At 38.7% G+C, this 27,677-nt stretch overlaps 1 protein-coding gene and 1 pseudogene across 1 annotated transcript in view; both read left to right on the top strand.

The window, feature by feature from the left end:
• The window catches only part of RAD50 (RAD50 double strand break repair protein), a 98,593-nt gene that overhangs the window by 52,613 nt on the left and 18,303 nt on the right, over positions 1 to 27,677 (top strand). Inside the window, exons 15-21 of the mRNA XM_027097992.1 lie at positions 160 to 286; positions 915 to 1,108; positions 4,926 to 5,036; positions 5,480 to 5,572; positions 5,660 to 5,773; positions 11,480 to 11,607; positions 13,913 to 14,137. Of these exons, the coding sequence (XP_026953793.1) occupies positions 160 to 286; positions 915 to 1,108; positions 4,926 to 5,036; positions 5,480 to 5,572; positions 5,660 to 5,773; positions 11,480 to 11,607; positions 13,913 to 14,137 (992 nt within the window). The remainder of the gene's footprint in view (positions 1 to 159; positions 287 to 914; positions 1,109 to 4,925; positions 5,037 to 5,479; positions 5,573 to 5,659; positions 5,774 to 11,479; positions 11,608 to 13,912; positions 14,138 to 27,677) is intronic.
• LOC113613984 (regulatory solute carrier protein family 1 member 1-like) lies at positions 1,177 to 3,793 on the top strand (annotated as a pseudogene).

Genomic DNA, 27,677 nt, shown 5'->3' with positions numbered 1-27,677 from the left:
AAAAATTAATTTTATTTTTATCCTTGAAAATTTGTTAAAATTATATGAGAGCAGTTACAAATTAGATTTTAAAAAGTAAAAGCAGTTAATTCTTAAAGATTTTGAATAATGATAATGGCATAAGTTTCTTAAAGGAAATAACTTTGATTTATTCTTAAGATGGAACTTAAGGATGTTGAAAGAAAAATTGCACAACAAGCAGCTAAACTCCAAGGACTAGATTTGGATAGAACTGTTCAACAAGTAAACCAGGAAAAACAAGAAAAGCAACACAAATTAGATACAGGTAATAGAGACTGTTTCCTTATAAAGACTTCAACATTCCCAACATATGCTTTTTATCATAAATTTTATAACTATTATGTGGACAAAGAACAGCCTTTCTTCCAGTCCATGGTATATGCAGTTTCTTTTCTCAAAGGCATCACTTCTCCTCTGTTTTCTTTCTTTGCAGAACAGATTTTTTTTTTTTTTTTTTTTTTGGTGGTACGCGGGCCTCTCACTGTTGTGGCCTCTCCCATTGCAGGACGCACAGGCTCAGTGGCCATGGCTCACGGGCCTAGTTGCTCTGCGGCATGTGGGATCTTCCCGGACTGGGGCACGAACCCGTGTCCCCTGCATTGGCAGGCGGACTCTCAACCACTGCGCCACCAGGGAAGCCCCAGAACAGATTTTGAATGATGAGTAACAAATGAGCTGTACTTTTTCTCAGTCATATCTGCCCCATTCAGGAGGGGACAGCAAGCAGGTTTGGGAGCTGGACAGGTTCTTGTGGCATTTTTATTGCAGTAGGTGGGACCCACAGAAACTCAGCCTTTGGGAATGCCACAGAGACCTATAAAACTGTAATGAGGCTGCTTATAGTATTTTCTATACCCTTACATTAATCACTGTATCAATATGTTTTCATGCAGTTTCCAGTAAGATTGAATTGAATCGTAAGCTTATACAGGACCAGCAGGAACAAATTCAGCACCTAAAAAGTACAACAAATGAACTTAAATCAGAGAAACTTCAGATATCCACTAATTTACAACGTCGTCAGCAACTGGAGGAGCAGACTGTGGAATTATCCACTGAAGTTCAGTCCTTATACAGAGAAATAAAGGTAAAAACATTCATACATATTAGTTTTAAAAATCAGTTCAAATATGTGAAATTCTCTTTATTGGGGCAATGGCCAGAACTATGGTTATTGTGAGGATCAAGTGAAAATGGTATATAGAACTTCTACTAGTAGGTAAAAATTTCTGGAAGAAGATTTATTGACCATAATAAGGAAGAACTGGCTGCCTGGTTAAGTAGTGAACTTCCTGTTACTGGAGGTGGTCTGGTGGTGGCTGGCTAACTCCATATAAGGATTCCTACTTGTATAGGAGGTTTGTCTTACCTACAGATCCTATATCCCTGACAGACACTGCCTCTCAGGCATAGCACTTTTTCTTTTTAATTCCAGATGTAGTCTCGGAATACTTCCCACTACACTGAGGAGGCACTGAGTTGACACATGGAATGGAACCCATTTGGCTTCCCTCATCTAGATTTATCAAATCTAAGACCCAACCAATTAAATCTGGTTAGAATCTGATTAGAATCTGTTACTAATTACTGTAAATGTTTCTTAAGTAGTTTTGGATTACAAAATAACAGAGGCTTAGAGTATGGTATAAAATGTACTACCTTACATTTGTATTTTTCATTGCTTATAAAGCACTTTGACATTGAACCGTTCAGTGTCTCATTTTGTATTCAGTGTATCATTTTGATAAATGTGACTAAATCTCCTTTTTATAGGAAAAGAAATTGAGACTTACAGATATCCCATGACTTGCCCAAATTCATACAGTTAGTAGGAGGCAGGGTTAATTTTCTGGTAGGTCTTCTGATGTGTAAGACATTTGACTTCCCACCACACCAAACCACTTCCTAATACAAAATATTCCTAAATTGAAATAATACTAGGGGCTTCCCTGGTGGTGCAGTGGTTGAGAGTCCACCTGCCGATGCAGGAGACACGGGTTCGTGCCCCGGTCTGGGAGGATCGCACATGCCGCGGAGCGGCTGGGCCCGTGCATGGCTGCTGAGCCTGCGCGTCCGGAGCTTGTGCTCCGCAACGGGAGGGGCCACAATGGTAAGAAAAAAAAAAAAATAATAATACTAAATAATTTTTTCTACCTTTATGGATTCATTAGGTATTTCAGGATCTTAAAGTGCTTGAGGATCATGGTTTTGAACAGTGGTTATCGTATACTTATTCTATAGAGATGTTATAAGGCCAAATGATGTGGACTTCTGATTAGTAAAATAGTTTGTTATTTGAAAACCCCTTTCCTTCCAAAATAAGTGTGGGCACACCAACGTCAATGTACTAGTATGCTTAATTACCATAAAATGTCTACTTGGCCTCAGCAAACTAAGCTTAAGATCAAAAGTTCCTTTATGATTGAGACAGGCTGCAGCAGACTGTGGACCTTTTGGGTACAGAGAAAAATATTCTACCTTCAGGATGCTTTGGCTGCTCAAATTCAGAAACACTTACGGAAGTAGATATAGTTGAACAGTCCCTAGTTGCTGTGCTTATTAATTCAGCAGGCAGTCAGAATACCAATGTCAGGAACATCGGTGCATCTTATCTCACCTTGGATAATCCCTTGATGGAAGTAGAAACATCAAAATGTAACCCTTCCTTTAAAATTTCATTTCCACTCAGGATTTACACCTTCTAGAAAGTAATGTTGAAATGTCTGGAACAAGTAAGAAATATGGGAATTGCCCCTTCTCTTAAGTCTCTGTGGCAGTTGTCAGCCCTCTGTAGAGTCAGCAGAGGAATCTTGCTCATCTGTAACAGCAGCCTTGAAGGAACTTCATGAACTTTTTGTCATTAGTAGTAAAGCAGCTTCAGAAAACACATCTGAAGAAGTTTTCTGTCAATCAAAGACAGTAACTGAGGGCCAAACAGTTATTAAGGACCTTTCTGAAGGATGGACCCAAAATGAGCATCTTACAGCTACCCAGAGTGAACAAGTCTCCTTTCATCAGGCCATATCTGTATCAGTGAAGATGGAAGAATTAACAGACACTTCAGCAGACACTAGAGTAGAAGATGTAGAAAATATTAACTTCAGGGGTCTAGGTGATGGCCTGTTAGTACTGATAAGGAAGGTGTCCCCAAGTCTAAGGAGTCAATAAATGAGAGCAGTTCTGTCACTCTAGCCTCAGCTGAAACTTCTAATCAACTACATTGCACCTTTGGTGTCGAAATTTTACTCAGACTTTTAGCAGGTAAGGAGGATGCACTCAATCAGACTTCTGAGCAAACTGAGTCCTTGTCATCCAGTTTCATATTGGTTAAAGATCTGGGTCAGGGCACACAGGCCTGAGACCAGAGAAAATGTCTGTTCTGAAGCTGCAGGGCCACTTCTAGAATTTGAACCACCTACCAGCCATCCATCATCAAGTCCCTCCTTTCTTGCACCATTAATTTTTCCTGCTGCAGACATTGATTGGATCCTCCGTGCCGGCTTTACTTTGCAGGAAGCTCTTGGGGCTTTGCATTGAGTTGGTGGAAATGCAGACCTTGCACTTCTTGTTTTGCTAGGAAAGGACATTGTAGTTCCTACACAACCATGGAAAAGTGGACTAGACCATACTCCATTCCCTTAAAAAAAGCTATATATCTACACACACACACACACACACACACACACACACACACACACACACACTCACTCACTCACTCACTCACTCACTCACTCACTCACTCACTCGCTGTAGAAACCTGCAAGCAGAATGTTGAGCCTTTTTTTTTTTTTTTTGCGGTACGCGGGCCTCTCACTGTTGTGGCCTCTCACGTTGCGGAGCACAGGCTCCGGACGCGCAGACTCAGCGGCCATGGCTCACGGGCCCAGCCGCTCCGCGGCACGTGGGATCTTCCCGGACCGGGGCACGAACCCGTGTCCCCTGCATCAGCAGGCGGACTCTCTACCACTGAGCCACCAGGGAAGCCCCATATTTTTTTTTTAAGATTGTTTTTCGGCCAAAATAATTTATGATCTCTTGTCTGATGAACTTGTCTAATCTTTTGTTAAAATTTGGGCCTTTTTAAATGTATTGGCAGTACATGCATACAAAAACTTTTTTTTACTAAGATGATATATTCTGGAATAAAACTGATGGTTTTGTGTATAGCATACCATTTTAGAATGAGAGTGAATACTTTAAAAAGCAGAAGTCATGAGAAATCCCACTACCCATGCAGCTAAAAGCAGATAAACTTTATAATTTGGCTGTGTCTGTGCTGAAGGCAAGGTATGGCTTGTTAACTCAATTTTTGGTTTACAAACTTGATCACATGGTTTTGTGTTTGGAATCGTACTTAGTGCTCTGTGTATTATGATTCATCAGTTGTAACAGAAAATGGAAGAATAATTGAAAAAAAAGTTCTTTTATGATCATATTTCTATCTGTAAAAGAAAGATCTGGACTGAAAGAGCTTTCCTATTTTTCAGTCACACAGAGCTGACATGGGCCCCTACAAACTCAGGAAAATTTATACCTGAAGCCACATGCTCATATAATTGGGAGTACATGGTGTAGATTAAGAATCAAGTCAGTGGCTGACGCAATATAGCGTAGTGGTTAAAAGAAAGACTCTGGAGCTGGATGAGAGAAAGACTCTGGAGCTGGATGAGATTTGAATCCTGGCTCCTTCATTTACTGGCTTTTGGGACCCTGGATAAATCATCTCTGTGCTCATCTGAAATATAGCAGGAAAATAATGGTACCTTCCTCATAGGGTTGTTGGAAGGAGCAAATGAATTGACTTGTAAAGCCTGGTACATAGAAAGTGATTTTATTATGAAGTGTGACACCTGAAATAAGATAATGGAATTTTATATAAGACCTTATATTTTTTATATCCTTAGGATGCTAAAGAGCAGGTAAACCCTTTGGAAACAACATTGGAAAAGTTCCAGCAGGAGAAAGAAGAATTAATCAACAAAAAAAATACAAGCAACAAAATAGCACAGGATAAAGTAAGATTTCATGTATATATTTAGTTATCAAAAATATATGTTAAAATTATTATTCAGAGCGCCATGTTGGACACTAGTATTTCACATGAAATTAAAAACATGATGAAATAGTATTTTCATATTTGTGACATAATCTTAACATTCAAAATGTTTTTAGAATGATTAAATGTAAATTATTTTGCTTCTTGATCTAAAATAGAAGTTGAGAATTGAGACCTTTTAATCTAATCCTATAGTAATAAAGGGAGATCATAAAATTTGATTTCAGATAAAATCTGCTGGTGATGGAAACTGGAACTCAGGGCTTCTAACTTCCAAGCCAGTATTTCACTGTACTCTCCTATTAAGTTTTTGTTATCTTAATAAAAGATATTCCTTGGAAATAAATCTTCTTAAATGCCCTAGTCTGAACTAGTATATTTTTAATAAATATTTTTCCACAGATAAATGATATCAAAGAGAAGGTTAAAAATATTCATGGTTATGTGAAAGACATTGAGAATTATATTCAAGATGGAAAAGATGACTATAAGAAGGTAATTTAAAACTACTTAATTGAATATAATTTAAAATGATTGTTTATATTTTTATTTCTTGTGCTTAAGAAATTTTCATTTTTGTAGCAAAAAGAAACTGAACTTAATAAAGTAATAGCTCAACTAAGTGAATGTGAGAAACACAAAGAAAAGATTAATAAGGAAATGGGAATCATGAGACAAGATATTGATACACAGAAGGTAGGTCCTTTTTTTGCTAATGATTTATGGTGGCATTTATACCAGTAACATTCTTATCTTTCTTTTTTACTTTTTACGTTTATTTTCAATACTTGCATTGAGTAGAAATGCAAACAGTAGAGAAAAGCAATTCTTTTTTTTTTTTATGTGTATATGTTTATATAAAAAGTATGTTTCTTTTTTATGTTACTGAGACACAAAATTTTCCTTTGGCAGTATAAAAAGAGACATATTTTCATTTGTAAAATGAAATAATAAAAAGTGCATTTGGTATAACTCAAGCTGTTGTGATTCTTCTCGTTATAACATTTTTACCTGATTGTATTCTTTTTTTTAATTTATTTTTTATTAAAGTATAGTTGAATTACAGTGTTGTCAGTTACTGCTGTACAGCAAAGTGACTCAGTTACATATATATATTCTTTTTCATATTCTTTTCCATTATGGTTTATCACAGGATATTGATTATATTTCCGTGTGCTATACAGTAGGACCTTGTTGTTTATCCATTCTATATATACCAGTTTTTGTGTATGCTAATCCCAAACTCCCAGTCCAACCCTCTCCCACCCTCCTCCCCCTTGGCCACCATAGTCTCTTCTCTATGTCCCTGATTCTGTTTCATAGATAGGTTCATTTGTGTCACATTTTAGATTCCACATATTACTGATATCCTATGGTTATTTATCTTTCTGACTTACATAGTATGATAATCTCTAGTTGCATCCATGTTGCTGCAAATGGCATTATTTTGTTTTTTTTATGGCTGAGTTCCCTTGTATATATGTAACACATCTTTATTCATCTGTTGATGGACATTTAGGTTGTTTCCATGTCTTGGCTATTGTGAATAGTGCTGATATGAATGTAGGGGTGCACGTATCTTTTTGAATTATAATTTTGTCTAGATATATGCCCAGGAGTGAGGTTGCTGGATCATATGGTAGTTCTGTTTTTAGTTTTCTGAGGAGCCTCCATACTGTTTTCCACAGTGGCTATACCAACTTACATTCCCACCAACATTGTAGGAGGGTTCCCTGAGAAAAGCAATTCTAATAACATTGTCTTTTCTTCTTTCCTTTTTTAATTTTTATTTTCAGTAAAAGACTTACTTGGTAAAAGTTTAAACATAAAAGCATAAAATTAAAGTCTCCTTCCCCTTCTGCCAATTCTCAATCTCATTTCTAGGTATCATTCTTAAAAGTTGTCTGTAAGTAAAATATGTATATACTAAGTTGTTTTTCAGTTGATTCCTTTATCATTTACTTTCTTGATTAAGGAAATTAATTTCCACAGTATAATTAAAATCACATTAAGAAAATAATTTTCAGCATGCCTTATATAAGCATGATAGTTAATGCCTTTAAAAACTACACCGCTTCTCTGTTCCTGCTGTTTTGAATAAAATTTGCTATTTGAAAGCTTTAATCACTTGGTTATAAACAATGGTTAAAATCTCTTTGAAGATTAGCCATACCCGTTTTCTGCAGAATCTCTGGCCATAGTGCCAGGATTGTCAAATATATGAATATCAGTCAAAGGTAAATCAAATCTCTGCCATCTAGTAAATGCTGTATAAATTTATGAAGCATATATAACAAAATACTTAGTTATCACTAGCTTGTGGGTTTTCTACTTAAAATCACAATCTATAAATCAGTAATGTCCATACAAATATAGAGAGATAATTAAGGTACACCAGTCTGTGACCCTTTTCAAGTTGAAGGTCTAAATTTAGTGGATCTGACTATATTAGTTTACTTTTATAACCTACCGTGTTCTAGAAATCGTTTACTAAGCTATATACATAGAGCAATGCTAAATAACATTTTAAATTGATGAGAAAATGAGACAGTGTGGAAATAAGGACAAGAAGAAGGCAATGAAACCAGGAGAGTAGTAAGTATATAAAACGTAGGCCATGAAATCTGATATGCTTGCTAAAGATTTTAGTAGTCACATGAAGAGAGAAAGTCATAATTAATTAAGTTTCACATTGTCTCAAAGCTAAAAACAAACCAGTTCTCTGGACTGAGACCAGAGAAAAATGTCTCCATAGGCATTCATGGAAAGGAAGACACTATATAGATTAATAAAAAGCAGGTCTTCAACAAACTTCATGGTTGTTTTTGTTTGTTTGTTTTTGCAGTGTGTTTCAGCACCTTTATCATCCCTTGATGACTGTAGAAGGTGGTGTGATTGGAGCCTAAAATAAATGTTAGAGTGTTTGGAGAGCAAAAGTTAGCTATAGGCACCCATCAAGATCACCTGGGTTTTTCCCACTCCTAAGTGTATAATAACCAAGAAAACGTAAAATATATGTTTACATTAAAACTTGTACAAGAATGTTTATAGCAGCATTATTAATGACAGTCAAAATATGGAAAACAGCCCAAATGGTTATCAGCTGATGAACAGATGAATAAAATTTGGTGTATTCATATGTATTTGTCAGGGATCTCCAGAGAAGTAAAGCCAGTAAGAGATCAATAAATATAGATAAAGATATAGATATAGATAAAGAAATTTATTATAAGGAATTAACTCAAGTGATTGTGGAGGCTGAGATGTCCCAAGATATGTGGTTGGCAAGCTGGAGGCTCAGGAGAGCTTGGTGGTGTAGTTCCAGTTTGAGTCTGAAGCCTGAGAACTGGGAGAGCTAATAGGCTCTAGATCCAAGAAGAGCTGAGGTTTCAGTTTAAATATGAAGGCAGGAAAAAACCACTGTCCCACCTCATACAGTCAGGCAGGATGAGTTACCCCTTATTCAGGCTTTTTTGTTCTGTTCACGTCTTTAGTTGACTGGATAAGGCCCACCCACATTAGGAAGGGCAGTCTGCTTTACTTATTCAGTCTACCAATGTAAATGTTAATCTCATCCAGAAACACTGTCAAAGACACTCAGAATAATGTTTGACCAAATGCCTTGGCACCCTGTGGTGTCAAGTTGACACATAAAATTAACCATCATGGAATATTACTCAGCCATTAAAAGGAATGAAATATTGATAGATGCTGCAACATGGACAAACCTTGAAAACATTATGCTAAATGAAGTCAATCACAAAAGACCATATTGTATGATTCCATTTATATGAAATGTACAGAATAGGCAAATCCATAGAGACAGAAAGCAGAGGAGTGTTGGTGGGCGTTGGGGGGAAGGAAAGAAAAGGGAATAGAGAGTGACTGCTAATGGGTATGGAGTTTCTATTTGGGGTGATAAAATGTACTGGAATGAGAACCTTGTGAATATACTGAAACCACTGAATTGTACACTTTAAATTGGTGAATTTTATGGTATATGAATTACATCTCAAACTTAAAAAAAAAAAATCACCTGGGTTATTGAAAATACACATCTCTTTCTCCATTCCAGACCAATAAATGGGAACCTCTGGGGCATGGGCATACACATATGCATGTATATTTTGTTAAAGTTCCTCAGAGGTTCTGATGTATCCCCTTAACTATCAATCACTGAGTCAGAGCACCGCATGGCTTTCAGGAAATTCTCTATAAATGGCATTTTCTCCAACCAGACTTTTGGTGGATTTTGGAATGGGGTTTATTCAGCATATTACTCTATCACAGGTAACTAGAAAGCAGCTAACTTTTATGGTTTCTGTAAGTGGCCAGCTGCATGCATTAACTGCTCTCTGAGCTGAGTGATTCAGGTTACTATCTTAAGAGTTGAGGAGCCTAACAGCTTATTTACGCACTTAAGCCCTATTAAATTTACTCCACAGAATTTTAAAATTTGGAAGTTTAATAATCTTCCTCCCTCATTTTTCAGATGAAGGGAACTGGAGTTGACCTAAATTGCCCAAGGTCACAAAAGTAGTGAGTAACAGAGGTAGAACTTGACCCTACATTGTCAAATTGCTAGTATAATAGGAAAACAGTTTTGGTGTAGTATACCTACATCTGGTTTTCTCTGATACTTTATCTCTTCTTTCTCTCCTATTTTCTATTTTGAAGACTAACTGGAATTTTTACTGCTTAAAGTGTAAGGACAGATTTGACCCAAAAGGTATTTCACTAGCAGTTATTGAGCCAGGCACTGTACTTAGTACTTTTTACATACACTAACTATTTTAATCTTTAGAAGGCTCAGAGAATTTAAACTAACTTGTCCAAAGTCATCCTATTTGAAAGTTGTAATGCTGAGATTTGAGCTTAGGTATATCTGACTTCAAAGCCTATGCTCTTTAACTACTGTGCTATATACTGTCTTTCAGAATGAAAGAGCAATTAGAAGCTGACCTAAAAGAAGGAAGTCCCTAGCTTTCTGGTGACCATGCAGGATAACAGACCAGGAACATTATTTCATGAAAAAATCAGTCTCACCTAAAAATGTGATAGCCCTTTAAATAGTCCTTTCAGGTATTCATAAAAGCAAATTCCATTGTTATATAATATTAGATGAAAGCGAGCAGTGCCACATTCTTTTGTTCCTAATAAGGAAAATGTATAAGCATAGTTCCCCATGGGAGAATCTTGGAGCGTCATAGCAGCTGCGGTGGCACATTAGGTTGCCTTGGCAACAAAAGGACGTTTACAACCATATCATTTTAGTCATCTCTAACTGCTTATAACGATTCCTTTAATAGATACGTATATATTTATATTATTAGTTCCAGGAAAACTGAAAGGAACCTTAATGACAGTTAAAAAAACAAAAAAAACCTCAAAATAGTGATTCATAGATGGGCAGGGTTGGATGCGAACATTAAGCATATGAGAGAAGTCCTTGGCTTCCCTTCTTCTCTCCCACCTCCCAAATCCTTTTTCCCTGGTGACTCCTGTGTCAGTATTGTTGGCAACGAAGTGTTACCAAAGATCTGCCCCTGCCTTCTACTTCCCACATCACTGAGTTTATCTCAACTACAAGGGTTGCTGTAGAAGGGTCTTTGAGAAGGCCTGACTCCAAACTTAGGATGAATTTTTTCTGTTCAGGCTTCTATGGGCCAAACCACCATTTTCTGCAGGAAAATTTTTTTTCTAAGTTCCAAAGAGTCAACTTATAAATTGTTTCCTGTTTGTCTCTTGACAACATAGTCCGTTTTAATCACCAGGAAAAGTACTGAAATAATTGTGTTGGTGCTGCTGCCGCTGCCAAATGATTTAGTGGTTGCTTTTTAAGGACAAAACTACTCAACAAGAACAGCTAAATTTAAATTTTTCAGTGCAATTCAGTGGCCGGGAAAGTGTCATCAAGTATATAGACTTACTGTTTTTGTGAAACTTCTTACTGCCTTGTATGATTGTCAGCTTGAAGGTAAAAATCTTATCTGACATACTTAACAGTATATAATGGTCTTGGCACACGTTAGTAGACAAATACAACTAGGGAAAAAAAAGTTGGGGAGACTTTGGTAGTAGTCTTGCTCTCTTTTTATCTTTTAGATCACTAGGCTCCATTGTGAGGTTCTTATGCAAGATGATCCAATGGGGCATAGGTATAAAATATTAAAAATCCAGTTATATCATTTTATCTCATCATTTTAATGTCTGTTTTGTGTGTATATGGGCCATCCAGATTCCTCCAGGCCTGGAGATTCCTTTACACTGGCTTCTTCTCCCTCTGCTGAGATACACATGATTCTAAGGCAGAATTAGCACTACCTGTCACCAGTTGCCTGCTATGAATCACATGTTGGTAACTTGATTATTTTTATTAACGAATTTAATATTTACATTTAGATACAAGAAAGGTGGCTACAGGATAACCTTACTTTAAGAAAAAGGAATGAAGAACTAAAAGAAGTTGAAGAAGAAAGAAAACAACATTTGAAGGAAATGGGTCAAATGCAGGTTTTACAAATGAAAAAGTGTGTTTTAAAAAATAATCTTTAGTTTAAATAAAGGTCTTTATTATTGAAATGTGAAAAATATTCAATACATGTTTTTGACAAAGAATGTAAGCCTGTAGCCAAAGTGTCCTTTCAGACTTAAAGGAAGATGGGCACTTTTTTTACAAATGTATTTCATGGCTTTACAAGCTGAAGTAGTAATATAGAATTTATAGTCACACTATGACTATGCAGTGATGGCCAGTATTAAAAATACCAAGTTCCCAGACTTTTGCGAGCCTGCTTCACAAGATTATGGCATAAATATGTCCTCTGGACCCTGCCTGGGTCAGAGCTTAATGCTTAACTCTTAATGGAGTTATTGCCAAAGCAATTTGATATTGATGATCCATTCTACATGGTCCCAGGTGTAATTATGAGCAAACCAGAGCATCATTTTTGCGATTAATAGAATTCTTCTTTTATCTGGTTTTATTGGTACTTACTGTAGTTGCTGTCTTCCTGCTACAGCAGAAAAGATTTGATTCTTGCTATCTCTGCCTCACAGTTGCCTTAGGAATTCTGTAAGAACCTGGTTGATGCTAAGGCACTAGACTGGTGTAAAAGGTTGTACTAGCCAAATAGATTTTTTGGAACCGCCTCAGCTGGTTGGATATATTCATTCATTCAGCCATTCCTTGTAGATTTTTCATTTTTCTTGTGATTTCACAAAGAAATCTGAATCAAAGAATGCTTAAGTTTTTCTAAAGGATATAATAAATTGAAATTTAATTTAGTTATTAAAACCTAACAAATAGTTACTCCTATGTTATTGTAAGTTCTCTTGGTTTAGCTATTTTAAATAACTTTCATATATCAAGGAGATCAGACTTAACAACTAGAAGAGCTCTTCGTCTTTCAGCCTGTTTGTTTTTTATGCATTAGGACACTGAGACCCAGAAAAAAAGATCATAGGAAATTAGAATGAAAGCCAGGAATGTGACCAGATATCCTAGCTTCCAAGCCTCAGCTCTTTAACACTGTAATGTTGGTGTTCTTGGTGCCAAGATGAAAAAAAAAAAGTGAAGCTTATAGAACAAGTTTTAAATGAAACAGTTTATTCTTTGCTACTAAAGATCAAAAACAGATATTTTTATAATTCCTTCTGTAATTAGTACATAACAGTGCTTTTTACATTCATTCAGACTACTAAGCATAACTTCTCTTTTTCAAACCTTTCTTCAACCAGGACACAACAGAAATGTCAACAAAACAGATAATCAGGCCAGTTCTATAAGGATGTTCATAATCTTGAGAGAAGTGCCTGGCAAATAAGAGGATGCCTAATAAGTAATTGTTAAATAAATGAAGATTTTTAAAGCATACGTTAAAATCTGTATTATCTACCAAGTTATCAGAAAAGTTTAAGTATTTTACTTTTTTTTTTTTTTTTTTGTGGTACGCGGGCCTCTCACTGTTGTGGCCTCTTGCGTTGCAGAGCACAGGCTCTGGATGCGCAGACTCAGTGGCCATGGCTCACGGGCCTAGCCACTCCGTGGCACGTGGGATCCTCCCAGACCGGGGCACGAACCCATGTCCCCTGCATCAGCAGGCGGACTCTCAACCACTGTGCCACCAGGGAAGCCCAAGTATTTTACTTTTTTGTCAGTATTGATGCTTTGTTTTTTGGAACTCCTCTTCATGTTTTTCTTTTCTTTTTTTAAAATTTTTATTGGAGTATAGTTGCTTTACAATGTTGTGTTAGTTTCTACTGTACAGCAAAGTGAATCAGCTATACGTATACATATATCCCCTCTCTTTATTGATGGTTTTTTATACTTATGCAAGAGAAATTTTGTTTTAATAGAGAAATACAAACTTTTAGTAATACTACTGCATAAATTTTTGAGATAAAATTTTCTTTTGTCTGACATACTGTGAACGAACTGATGATACCTGTTGCTCAGTAACTTCTCAGAGTTGGTAACTGAGCATTCTTATTTGACAATGAGAAGTTTGTGAATTTGTAATATTAATCACCAAGAGTACTTTTCTTAGGTTAGTGTGTAAACGTCAGGAACTTTTCCAGTGTTCACATGTTATGAGAGTACTTTATTGAGCACACAGAAATCAGCTGTTTAAAAACCTGGATGCTTCAGAGATTTGGAAAGAAGAAAGTTTTCCTTAGTACTGAAACCTTAAAGAAAAAGCAAGGAGAGACTTTTCATATGCTGATTGCTAAGGAGAATGATAAATGATATTTATCTATCTGGAGAAATCTGTCTTTTCCACTTTAGGCTGCTAAAATCTAAAAATGGTCCTCATTTGTCGTTTTCCCTCCTAGTGAACATCAGAAGTTGGAAGAAAAAATAGAAAATATAAAAAGAAATCTCGGTTCGGCAATAGGGCGACAGGAAGGTTATGAGGAAGAAATTATTCGTTTTAAGAAAGAACTTCGAGACCCTCAATTTCGGGATGCCGAGGAAAAGTATAGGGAAATGATGATTGTTATGAGAACAACAGAGCTTGTGAACAAGGATCTGGACATTTATTATAAGACCCTTGACCAGTAAGTATTGGACTGGGGATTTGGTTCCCGTTGCAATCAGTATCAACTAGCATAATTTAGTCTTACTTTCACCCTTTTAAACTTATTTAATGTATTTCATACCTACCACAGAATGGAAAAATATATGTGTATATGTGTGTACACATACACACATGCTTACTTGAATTATGAAGTAAAGTTATAAAGGATATTAATATTAAGGTGCAGTCATGATCCCACCACCCCTATACACAATCCAAGAACTCTACCATTATCACTAACTGCCATCCACATAGATGCTCCTCCTTATCTCAACCATTTGTCATCCTCACTCTTCGTAACCACTGACACAGATTTTTGCTCTCTGTGTTTTTTTGTTGTTTGTTTTTTTTTTTTTTGCGGTACGCGGGCCTCTCACTGTTGTGGCCTCTCCCGTTGCGGAGCACAGGCTCCGGACGCGCAGGCTCAGCGGCCATGGCTCCCAGTCCCAGCTGCTCCACAGCATGTGGGATCTTCCTGGACCGGGGCATGAACCCGTGTCCCCTGCATCGGCAGGCAGACTCTCAACCACTGCACCACTAGGGAAGCCCTGCTCTCTGCTTTTTAAAAATAATTTTATCATATGTATCATGTTTTGAGCTTTTAAAAAACAATGATATCATACTCTGAGAATGCTTCTAGAATTTGCTTTTTAGCTTGTTTTACTTTATTTTGCTTTTATTTACTTAAGTTGCTTATAGCTGTGGTATATGCATTTTCACTGATGTACAGAATTCTTTTGTGGAAATATACCATAATATATCCATTTTTGGGTAGATGGACATTTGGGTTGTTTCCAGCTCTTTACTGATATAACCCTTGCTTCTAGGAACAATCTTGTCATGTCTTACAGAGCAAAGGTGTAAGAGATTCTCTAGAGTACATGTGGGAGTAAAATTGCTGGGTTGCAGGGTATGCTCAATTTTACAAAATAATGTTATATTGTTTTCCGAAGTGATTTTACTAATTTATACCACTAGCAGAATATAAGGGTTCTCGTTGATGCATTCTTTGACACTGATTTTGTCGATTCTTAATTTTTGCAAATCTAATGGGTTTTATTTTTACTTTATTTTTTTAAACATCTTTATTGGAGGTCTTCCCTGGTGGCGCAGTGGTTGAGAGTCCGCCTGCCGATGCAGGGGACACGGGTTCGTGCCCAGGTCCAGGAAGATCCCACGTGCTGTGGAGCGGCTGGGCCCGTGAGCCATGGCCACTGAGCCTGCGCGTCTGGAGCCTGTGCTCTGCAACGGGAGAGGCCGCAACAGTGAGAGGCCACAACAGTGAGAGGCCCGCATACCGCAAAAACAAACAAACATCTCTATTGGAGTATAATTGCTTTACAATGGTGTGTTAGTTTCTGCTTTATAACAAAGTGAACCAGTTATACATATGTCCCCATATCTCTTCCCTCTTGCGTCTCCCTCCCTTGGACCCCCCTATCCCACCCCTCTAGGTGGTCACAAAGCACCGAGCTGATCTCCCTGTGCTATGCGGCTGCTTCCCACTAGCTATCAGTTTTACGTTTGGTAGTGTATATATGTCCATGCCACTCTCTCACTTTGTCCCAGCTTACCCTTCCCCCTCCCGTATCCTCAAGTCCATTCTCTAGTAGGTCTGTGTCTTTACTCCCGTCTTGCCCCTAGGTTCTTCATGACCATTTTTTTCTTTTCTTTTTTTTTAGATTCCATATATATGTGTTAGCATACGGTATTTGTTTTTCTCTTTCTGACTTACTTCACTCTGTATGACAGACACTGGGTCCATCCATCTCACTACAAATAACTCAATTTCATTTCTTTTTATGGCTGAGTAAGGTCCATTGTATATATGTGTCACATCTTCTTTATCCATTCATCTGTTGATGAACACTTAGGTTGCTTCCATGTCCTGGCTATTGTAAATAGAGCTGCAGTGAACATTGTGGTACATGACTCTTTTTGAATTATGGTTTTCTCAGGGTATATGCCCAGTAGTGGGATTGCTGGGTCGTATGGTAGTTCCATTTTTAGTTTTTTACGGAACCTCCATACTGTTCTCCATAGTGGCTGTATCAATTTACATTCCCACCAGCAGTGCAAGAGGGTTCCTTTTTCTCCACACTCTCTCCAGCATTTATTGTTTCTAGATTTTTTGAGGATGGCCATTCTGACCGGTGTGAGATGATATCTCATGGTAGTTTTGATTCGCTTTTCTCTAATGATTTATGATGTTGACCATTTTTTTATGTGTTTGTTGGCAATCTGTATATCTTCTTTGGAGAAATGTCTATTTAGGTCATCTGCCCACTTTTGGATTGGGTTGTTTGCTTTTTTGATATTGAGCTGCATGAGCTGCTTGTAAATTTTGGAGATTAATCATTTGTAAGTTGCTTCATTTGCAAATATTTTCTCCTATTCTCAGGGTTGTCTTTTCTTCTTGTTTATGGTTTCTTCTGCTGTGCAAAACCTTTTAACTTTCATTACGTCCCATTTGTTTATTTTTGTTTTTATTTTTATTTCTCTACGAGGTGGGTCAAAAAGGATCTTGCTGTGATTTATGTCATAGAGTGTTCTGCCTGTGTTTTCCTTTAAGAGTTTGATAGTATCTAGACTTACATTTAGGTCTCTAATCCATTTTGAGTTTATTTTTGTGTATGGTGTTAGGGAGTGTTCTAATTTCATTCTTTTACACGAAGCTGTCCAGTTTTCCCAGCACCACTTATTGAAGAGGCTGACTTTACTCCGCTGTATATTCTTGCCTCCTTTATCAAAGATAAGGTGACCATATGTGCGTGCGTTTATCTCTGAGCTTTCTATCCTGTTCCATTGATCTGTATTTGTTTCTGTGCCAGTAGCATACTGTCTTGATTAGTGTAGCTTTGTAGTATAGTCTGAAGTCAGGGAGCCTGATTCCTCCAGCTCCGTTTTTCTTTCTCAAGATTACTTTGGCTATTCAGGGTCTTTAGTGTTTCCACACAAATTGTGAAATTTTTTGTTCTAGTTCTGTGAAAAATGCCAGTGGTAGTTTGCTGGGAATTGCATTGAATCTGTAGATTACTTTGGGTAGTGTAGTCATTTTCACAGTGTTGATTCTTCCAATCCAAGAACATAGTATATCTCTCCATCTTTTTTTTTTTTTTTTTTTTTGCGGTACGCAGGCCTCTCACTGTTGTGGCCTCTCCCGTTGCGGAGCACAGGCTCCGGACGTGCAGGCTCAGTGGCCATGGCTCACGGGCCCAACCGCTCCGCGACATGTGGGATCTTCCCGGACCGGGACACGAACCCGTGTCCCCTGCATCGGCAGGCGGATTCTTAACCACTGCGCCACCACGAAAGCCCTCTCCATCTATTTTTATCATCTTTAATTTCTTTCATAAGTGTCTTATAATTTTCTGCATATAGCTCTTTTGTCTCCTTAGGTAGGTTTATTCCTAGATATTTTATTCTTTTTGTTTCATTGGTAAATGGGAGTGTTTTCTTAATTTCACTTTCAGATTTTTCATCATTAGTGTATAGGAATGCAAGAGATTTCTGTGCATTAATTTTGTATCATGCTGCTTCACCAGATTCATTGATTAGCTCTAGTAGTTTTCTGGTAGCATCTTTAGGATTCTCTATGTATAGTACCATGTCATCTGCAAACAGTGACAGCTTTACTTCTTCTTTTCCAATTTGGATTCCTTTTATTTCTTTTTCTTCTCTGATTGCTGTGGCTAAAACTTCCCAAACTATGTTGAATAATAGTGGTAAGAGTGGGCAACCTTGTCTTGTTCCTGATCTTAGTAGAAATGGTTTCAGTTTTTCACCATTGAGCATGATGTTGGCTGTGGGTTTGTCATATATGGCCTGTATTATGCTGAGGAAAGTTCCCTCTATGCCTATTTTCTGGAGGGTTTTTGTCATAAATGGGTGTTGAATTTTGTCAAAAGCTTTCTCTGCATCTATTGAGATGATCATATGGTTTTTCTCCTTCAGTTTCTTAAATGGTGTATCACACTGATTCATTTGTTTATATTGAAGAATCCTTGCATTGCTGGGATAAACCCCACTTGATCATGGTGTATGAGCCTTTTAATGTGCTGCTGGATTCTGTTTGCTAGTATTTTATTGAGGATTTTTGCATCTATGTTCATCAGTGATATTGGCCTGTAGTTTTCTTTCTTTGTGACATCTTTGTCTGGTTTTGCTATCAGGGTGATGGTGGACTTGTAGAATGAGTTTGGGAATGTTCCTCCCTCCGCTATATTTTGGAAGAGTTTGAGAAGGATAGGTGTTAGCTCTTCTCTAACTGTTTGATAGAATTTGTCTGTGAAGCCATCTGGTCCTGGGCTTTTGTTTGTTGGAAGATGTTTAATCACAGTTTCAATTCAGTGCTTGTGATTGGTCTGTTCATACTTTCTATTTCTTCCTGATTCAGTCTCGGAAGGTTGTGCATTTCTAAGAATTTGTCCATTTCCTCCAGGTTGTCCATTTTATTGGCATAGAGTTGCTTGTAGTAATTTCTCATCATCCTTTGTATTTCTGCAGTGTCAGTTGTTACTTCTCCTTTTTCATTTCTAATTCTATTGATTTGAGTCTTCTCCCTTTTTTTCTTGATGAGTCTGGCTAATGGTTTATAAATTTTGTTTATCTTCTCAAAGAACCAGCTTTTAGTTTTATTGATCTTTGCTATTGTTTCCTTCATTTCTTTTTCATTTATTTCTGCTGATCTTTATGATTTCTTTCCTTCTGCTAACTTTGGGGGTTTTTTGTTCTTCTTTCTCTGATTGCTTTAGGTGTAAGTTTAGGTTGTTTATTTGAGATGTTTCTTGTTTCTTAAGGTAGGATTGTACGGCTATAAACTTCCCTCTTAGAACTGCTTTTGCTGCATCCCATAGGTTTTGGGTCGTCGTGTGTTCATTGTCATTTGTTTCTAGGTATTTTTTGATTTTCTCTTTCATTTCCTGAGTGATCTCTTGGTTATTAAGTAGTGTATTGTTTAGCCTCCATGAGTTTGTATTTTTTACAGATTTTTTTCCTGTAATTGATATCTAGTCTCATAGCATTGTGGTCGGAAGATACTTGATACAATTTCAATTTTCTTAAATTTACCAAGGCTTGATTTGTGACCCAAGATATGATCTATCCTGGAGAATGTTCCATGAGCACTTGAGAAGAATGTGTATTCTGTTGTTTTTGGATGGAATGTCCTATTAATATCAATTAAATCCATCTTGTTTAATGTATCATTTAAAGCTTGTGTTTCCTTATTTATTTTCATTTTGGATGATCTGTCCATTGGTGAAAATGGGGTGTTAAAGTCCCCTACTATGAATGTGTTACTGTCGATTTCCCCTTTTATGGCTGTTAGCATCTGCCTTATGTATTGAGGTGCTTCTATGTTGGGTGCATAAATATTTACAGTTGTTATATCTTCTTCTTGGATCGATCCCTTGATCATTATGTAGTGTCCTTCTTTGCCTCTTGTAATAGTCTTTGTTTTAAAGTCTATTTTGTCTGATATGAGAATTGCTACTCCAGCTTTCTTTTGATTTCCATTTGCATAGAATATCTTTTTCCATCCACTCACTTTCAGTCTGTATATGTCCCTAGGTCCGAGGTGGGTCTCTTGTAGACAGCATATATACGGTCTTGTTTTTGTATCCATTCAGCCAGTCTGTGTCTTTTGGTTGGAGCCTTTAATCCATTTACATTTAAGGTAATTATCAATATGTATGTTCCTATTACCATTTTCTCAATTGTTTTGGGTTTGTTATTGTAGGTCTTTTCCTTCTCTTGTGTTTCCTGCCTAGAGAAGTTCCTTTAGCATTTGTTGTAAAGCTGGTTTTGTTGTGCTGACTTCTCTTAGCTTTTACTTGTCAGTAAACGTTTTAGTTTCTCCGTCAAATCTGAATGAGATCCTTGCTGGGTAGAGTAATCTTGGTTGTAGGTTTTTCTCCTTCATCACTTTAAATATGTCCCGCCACTCCCTTCTGGCTTGCAGAGTTTCTGCTGAAAGATCAGCTGTTAACCTTATGGGGATTCCCTTGTGTGTTACTTGTTGTTTTTCCCCTGCTGCTTTTAATATATTTTCTTTGTATTTAATTTTTGATAGTTTGATTAATATATGTCTTGGTGTGTTTCTCCTTGGATTTATCCTGTATGGGACTCTGCGCTTCCTGGACTTGACTATTTGCTTTCCCGTATTAGGAAAGTTTTCAACTATAATCCTTTCAAATATTTTCTCAGTCCCTTTCTTTTTCTCTTCTTCTTCTGGGACCCCTATAATTCGAATGTTGGTGCACATAATGTTTTCCTAGAGGTCTCTGAAACTGTCCTCAATTCTTTTCATTCTTTTTTCTTTATTCTGCTCTGCAGTAGTTATTTCCACTATTTTATCTTCCAGGTCATTTATCTGTTCTTCTGCCTCAGTTATTCTGCTATTGATTCCTTCTAGAGAATTTTAAATTTCATTTATTGTGTTGTTCATCATTGTTTGTTTGCTGTTTAGTTTTTCTAGGTCCTTGTTAAACATTTCTTGTATTTTCTCCATTCTGTTATACCAAGATTTTGGATCATCTTTACTATCATTACTCTGAATTCTTTTTCAGGTAGACTGCCCATTTCCTATTCATTTGTTAGGTCTGGTGGGTTTTTTCCTTGCTCCTTCATCTGCTGTGTGTTTCTCTGTCTTCTCATTTTGCTTAAGTTACAATGTTTGGGGTCTTCTTTTTGCAGGCTGCAGGTTCGTAGTTCCCGTTGTTTTTGGTGTCTGTCCCCAGTGGCTAAGGTTGTTTCAGTGGGTTTTGTAGGTTTCCTGGTGGAGGGGACTAGTGCCTGTGTTCTGGTGGATGAGGCTGGATCTTGTCTTTCTGGTGGGCAGGTCCACGTCTGGTGGTGTGTTTTGGGGTGTCTGTGGCCTTATGATGATTTTAGGCAGCCTCTCTGCTAATGGATGGGGTTGTGTTCCTGTCTTGCTGGCTGTTTTGCATAGGGTGTCCAGCACTGTAGCTTGCTGGTTGTTGAGTGAAGCTGGGTGCTGGTGTTGAGATGGAGATCTCTGGGAGATTTTCGCCGTTTGATATTACGTGGAGCTGGGAGATCTCTTGTGGATCAGTGTCCTGAACTTGGCTCTCCCACCTCAGAGGCACAGCCCTGATGCCTGGCTGAAGCACCAAGAGCCTGTCATCCACACGGGTCAGAATAAAAGGGAGAAAAAAAAGAAAGAAAGAAGAGAGCAACCAAACCAAACAAATCCACCAATGATAACAAGTGCTAAAAAATATACTAAAAAAACCCAAAAAAACGGACAGACAGAACCCTAGGACAAATGGTAAAAGCAAAGCTATACAGACAAAACCACACACAGAAGCAGATACATACACACTCACAAAAAGAGAAAAAGGGAAAAAATATATATATCGGTGCTCCCAAAGTCCACCTCCTCAATTTGGGATGATTTGTTGTCTATTCCGGTATTCCACAGATGCAGGGTACATCAAGTTGATTGTGGAGATTTAATCCGCTGCTCCTGAAGCTGCTGGGAGAAATTTCCGTTCCTCTTCTTTGTTCGCACAGCTCCTGGGGTTCAGCTTTAGATTTGGCCCCGCCTCTGTGTGTAGGTTGCCTGAGGGCGTCTGTTTTTTGCTCAGACAGGACGGGGTTAAAGGAGCAGCTGATTCAGGGGCTCTGGCTCACTCAGGCCGGGGGGAGGGAGGGGTATGGAATGCGGGGCGAGCCTGTGGCGGCAGAGGCCAGCATTTACAACAATCTGAGGCGCTGTGTGTTCTCCCGGGGAAGTTGTCCCTGATCTCAGGACCTTGGCAGTGGCGGGCTGCACAGGCTCCCGGGAGGGGAGGTGTGGATAGTGACCTGTGCTCGCACACAGGCTTCTTGGTGGCTGCAGCAGCAGCCTTAGTGTCTCATGCCCGTCTCTGGGGTCTGCGCTGACAGCCGTGGCTCACGCCTGTCTCTGGAGCTCCTTTAAATGGGGCTCTTAATCCCCTCTCCTCGTGCACCAGGAAACAAAGAGGCAAGAAAATGTCTCTTGCCTCTTCGGCAGCTCCAGACTTTTCCCCGGACTCCCTCCCGGCTAGCTGTGGCACACTAGCCCCCTTCAGGCTGTGTTCACACCGCCAACCCCAGTCCTCTCCCTGGGATCCGACCTCCAAAGCCTGAGCCTCAGCTCCCAGCCCCCGCCCGCCCCGGCGGGTGAGCAGACAAGCCTCTTCGGCTGGTGAGTGCTGGTTGGCCCCGTTCCTCTGTGAGGAAATCTCTCCTCTTTGCCCTGCGCACCCCTGTTGCTGCGCTCTCCTCCATGGCTCCGAAGCCTCCCCCCTCTGCTTCCTGCAGTCTCCACCCGCGAAGGGGCTTCCTAGTATGTGGAAACCTTTCCTCCTTCACAGCTCCCTCCCACTGGTGCAGGTCCCGTCCCTCTTCTTTTGTCTCTGTTTTTTCTTTTGCCCTACCCAGGTACGTGGGGAGTTTCTTGCCTTTTGGGAGGTCTGAGGTCTTCTCCCAGCGTTCAGTAGGTGTTCTGTAGGAATTGTTCCACATGTAGACGTATTTCTTATGTATCTGTGGGGAGGAAGGTGATCTCCATGTCTTACTCTTCCACCATCTTGAAGCTCCCCCAGTCTAATGGGTTTTAAATGGTAAATCATTGTGGTCTTCATTTGCAGTCCCAATTTCTAATGATGCTGAACATCTCTTTATGTTTGATCATGTTTCTTCTTTGAAATGTTTGTATTGTGTACCCATTTTTTTTTAAATTTAATTTTTGGCTATGTTGCTGCCCGCGGGCTTTCTCTAGTTGTGGAGAGCGGGGGCTACTCTTCGTTGCGGTGCGCGGGCTTCTCATTGTGGTGGTTTTTCTTATTTCAGAGCACGGACCCTAGGCACATGGGCTTCAGTACTTGCGGCACGCAGGCTCTAGGGTGTGCGGGCTTCAGTAGTTGGTGGTGCACAAGCTCAGTAGTTGTGGCCTGCGGGCTCTAGAGTGCAGGCTCAGTAGTTGTGGAGCACGGGGTTAGTTGCTCCACAGCATGTGGAAGCCGGACCAGGGATCAAATCCGTGTTCCCTGCATTGGCAGGCAGATTCTTAACCACTGTGCCACCAGGGGAGTCCCTGTACCCATTTTTAATGTATTATTGGTAGTCTTACAGATTTGCATGTGTTCTTTTAGCTCTTCTGAATTTTAATTCTTTTTCAGTTATATGTGTTGTAAGTATCTTCTCAAGTTTTTGTTTATCTTTTCACTTCCTTATAGTGTCTTTTAATAAACAGATTTGATTGTAAGATAGTTATATTTACCAGTCTTTTATGGTTAGCTCTTTTGTGTCTTAAGAAATCCTTCCCTATTCCTATATTTTCTTCTAAAAGTTTTAAAGTTTTGATTTTCACATTCAAATACATTTAAGTATTTAATTCTAAATTGAATTTTATGTACAGTATGAGGTAGGAATCCAATTTCATTTTTTCCCTTATGGATACCAGTTGTCCTGGCTCTGTTTATTGAGAAATCTAATCCTTTTCTAATGATCTGCAGTGTCACTTCTGTCATGTTAGAATTCCATGTGTGCATGGGTCAGTTCTGGGTTTTATATTCTGTTTCATTGGTCACTTTGTCTATCTCTGTGCCATTACCAAGACTGTTGTAATTGCTACAACTTTACAGTATATTCAGCATGTAGCAAAATTTTGTTTTTTATTCAGTCTGTCCATCTTTTGTCTTTTTTTTTTTTGGCGGTACATGGGCCTCTCACTGTTGTGGCCTCTCCCGTTGCAGAGCACAGGCTCCGGACGTGCAGGCTCAGCGGCCATGGCTCACGGGCCCAGCCGCTCTGCGGCATGCGGGATCTTCCCGGACCGGGGCATGAACCCACGTCCCCTGCATCGGCAGGTGGACTCTCAACCGCTGAGCCACCAGGGAAGCCCCCATCTTTTGTCTTTTAACTAGTGAATTTAGTCCGTTCATTTCATTGTGATTGATTACTTAGTTATATTTATTTCTATTTTTTCCTACTTTCCTGACTTCTATGGGATTGATTGATTTTTCTTTATTCCTCCTTTTTCCCTTCTTTGGGTTGTAAATGATATATTATACTTTAGTTATTTGGGTGTTTACCTTTAATTTTTTAACATGCATATTCGACCTAAAAGAAATCAAATGTATTGATTCCCAAAGGGGTCCTGGAGCAACATTATCAGCATCACTTTGGAACTTGTTAGAAAAGAAAATTCTCACTTTCTACTCCAGACCTGTTAGTTCAGAAATGTTAGGGACAAGGCTCAACAGGCTGTGTTTTAACAGGCCTTCCAGGTGATTATGATGCACATCAAAGTTTAAGAACCATGTCTCTAATATGACTTGCTTTATCTTCTTCTTGAATGTTAATTAATTTCTCCTATCTGCTGTGTTTCTATTGTCTGGTATTTTCATTTTACCTTGTTTTTATATCATCTCAAATTAGTAATAATTAATGTTATGGTTTCATAGTCAGTGCTTATTTGGATAAGCCCGCATATGTTTACCAATTTCTTATGAATCCCACTCCTTCCTTCTTTAGCTTCAGTTACTCTCTCTCTTTAATTTTATTTTTTTGAAGTACATCCTTTAATAATTTTTTTCAGTGAAGGATTGTTAGTAGTAAATTCTCTTCCAGTCTTTGAAAAGTCTTTGCTCTCAGTCTTGATAGTTTAGCTGAGCATAGGTTGTAGATCGAAAGGTTTTTTTTTCCTTTGAGTACTTTGAAAATATTCCATTTTTTCCTGACCTCCATGGTTGCTGTTGAGAAATCATTCTAATTATTCCTTTGGAGGTAATCTGCCTTTTTTCTCTGGTTCTTTTAAGATTTTTCCCTTGTCTCCAGTATTCTGCATTTTTTTTAGAGTGTGTCTAGATTTAGGTTTCGTTTTAGTTCTATTCAGAAATTATGCCTATTGATTTGAGGGTTGATACCTTTCATTAATTTTGGAAAATTCTCATATATTATCTCTTCAAGTATTATCCTTGCTCCATTTCTTACTATTATCCTCTCCTTCATTTCTCTTTAGACATAAATAAACCTTGTCATTCTCTTCCTTCCATATTGCTTAACCCCTCTTGAATATACTGGTAATACACTGGGCAACTTCCTCATAAATACCTTCCAGTGCACAGATTCTTTAGCTGCTGCTTATACTGCCTATTGAGTTGTCCTTTTAAAATGTACTTTTCATTTCAAGGTATTATTCAATTCTATTAGTTCTTTTTTTTTTTTTTTTTTTTTTTTGCAGTACACGGGCCTCTCATGGTTGTGGCCTCTCCCGCCACGGAGCAACAGGCTCCGGACATGCAGGCTCAGCGGCCATGGCTCACAGGCCCAGCCGCTCTGCGGCATGTGGGATCTTCCCAGACCAGGGCACGAACCCGTGTCCCCTGCATCGGCAGGCGGACTCTCAACCACTGCGCCACCAGGGAAGCCCTATAAGTTCTATTTTATTCATATTCAGAAATTTTTCTTTTTTTCATAATGTATTTTTTCCTTAGTGTTTTGATTCCTTCTTGTATGTCTTTACTCATTTTAAGTATACATATTTCATATTCTTTCACATTGTCATTTTTTAAAAATTATTTTATTTTTTGGGGGGGTGTTGGGTCTTTGTTGCTGCATGAGGGCTTTCTCTAGTTGCAGTGAGCAGGGGTTACTCTTTGTTGTGGTGTGCGGGCTTCTCATGCCAGTGGCTTCTCTTGTTGCAGAGCACAGGCTCTAGGCATGTGGGCTTCAGTAGTTGCAGCATGCTGGCTCTAGAGTGCAGGCTCAGTAGTTGTGGTGCACAGGCTTAGCTACTCTGCAGCACGTGGGATCTTCCCGGACCAGGGGTAGAACCCATTTCGCTTGTATTGGCAGGTGGATTCTTAACCACCAGGGAAGTCCCCACATTGTCATTTTATTATTTCGCATTTTTAGGAGTCTCTTTCTACTATTTTGTGTGCTGATTCTAGCCCTAGTGAGGTATTTCTTGGGTTTCATGTAGTGTTTAATTGTAAGCTCATCTTTAGTAGTGCTTTCTTTTTTTCCTATGAAGTGCCCTTGTGACCTTTTTGTGTGGATGTCCTTCCACACAGAGATTTGTTTTGTATCTGCTGGGCACTCTGGGATAACACTGGCCTAAGTCTAGTTTTTATGTTAATTTTTCAATTTGGGAGTTCCTGAACTACACTGGTGGTATAACAGAGGACCTTAAACCCATGTAAGGCATTTGCCCAGTACTTTGAACTCACAAATTATTAATTTTCCACTCTTTTATTGAAGGTTGCTGTTCAAGAGTCTCAGCCTTTATGTTGGGAGTCACTTCTTTCTGCCTCAGTTGGGTCCTATGCCTCATCTTCTGTCCTGGGTTATAATACTGAAACTCTGGGTTATGAAAATAATAACTAAATTCATCTGCGGTATCATATCACACATTGACCGTTCTGGTTTTTAGTTCCATCTTTGTTTCCACCATGTAGGGATTTGCCTTTCTTTCTTGTAAACTCAGCTATAATGTAAAATAAATTTTGTTATAAACCTGTCTAGCATTTCTAGGTATTTGTAGCAGGAGAATTATCAGTCACCTTAGATTTTATCCGTTGCTGTTTTCTAAAAAGGAAAATATCCTCTTCAGTGCTAAGAGAAGTACACAGACAGCATCTCTTCTCTTTTAAGGCTTCCTCTGGAAAGAGCATAGTGAACAGACCAGCCTCAGCAGTGGCATTCAGACCACAAGGCTCAGGAGGACAAGAAGACCCACTTTTCAGTATGAGGATTCTTTTAGTTAATGATGATAGCAAAGGTGGCCCCAGAATCACCTAGCTATAACTCTGGCAATACAAATTTTGGAAAGTACATAGTCTTTTAACATAAGTGAAAATTGGAACTGAGCCAGTTACGTTATTTTCAAAAATAAATACTAATAAGATTTTTGTTGGATTAAGTTCGACTTCTACAATGACTTTCGGAGGGACACATCTTTTGTCGTCTTTCACTGTGAGTGAATAAGTTAACATTACAATGTTCCTTGGGTCCAGAAACGCTCATAGGTATGTATGTCTGTACCAAGTGGAAACTTTTTTTTTTTTTTTTTGCGGTACGCGGGCCTCTCACTGTTGTGGCCTCTCCCGTTGCAGAGCACAGGCTCCGGACGCGCAGGCTCAGCGGCCATGGCTCACGGGCCCAGCTGCTCCGCGGCATGTGGGATCTTCCTGGACCGGGGCACGAACCCGTGTCCCCTGCATCGGCAGGTGGACTCTCAACCACTGTGCCACCAGGGAAGCCCGGAAACTTTTTTTTTTTAAACCTCTTCAAATATTGAAATCTCTCCTAGATTTTTAGATCCAACGGTTTAAATTGTTGAAATTTAATGTTTTGAAATAAGAGCATAAGCAAGACATTACTAAAGAATCCTCACCTCCTGGACTTCCCTGGTGGTCCAGTGGTTAAGACTTGGCGCTTCCACTGCAGGCGGCTTGGGTTCGATCGCTGGTTGGGGTATGAAGATCCCATATGCTGTGCCACGGCCAAAAAAAATTCCTTGCCTG

Source organism: Aethalodelphis obliquidens, unplaced genomic scaffold (genome assembly GCF_003676395.1).
Source record: "Aethalodelphis obliquidens isolate GAN/ISIS:26980383/991018 unplaced genomic scaffold, ASM367639v1 scaffold4, whole genome shotgun sequence".
Taxonomy (NCBI): Eukaryota; Metazoa; Chordata; class Mammalia; order Artiodactyla; family Delphinidae; genus Aethalodelphis; species Aethalodelphis obliquidens.
This window is presented reverse-complemented; position numbering and strand designations above follow the sequence as displayed.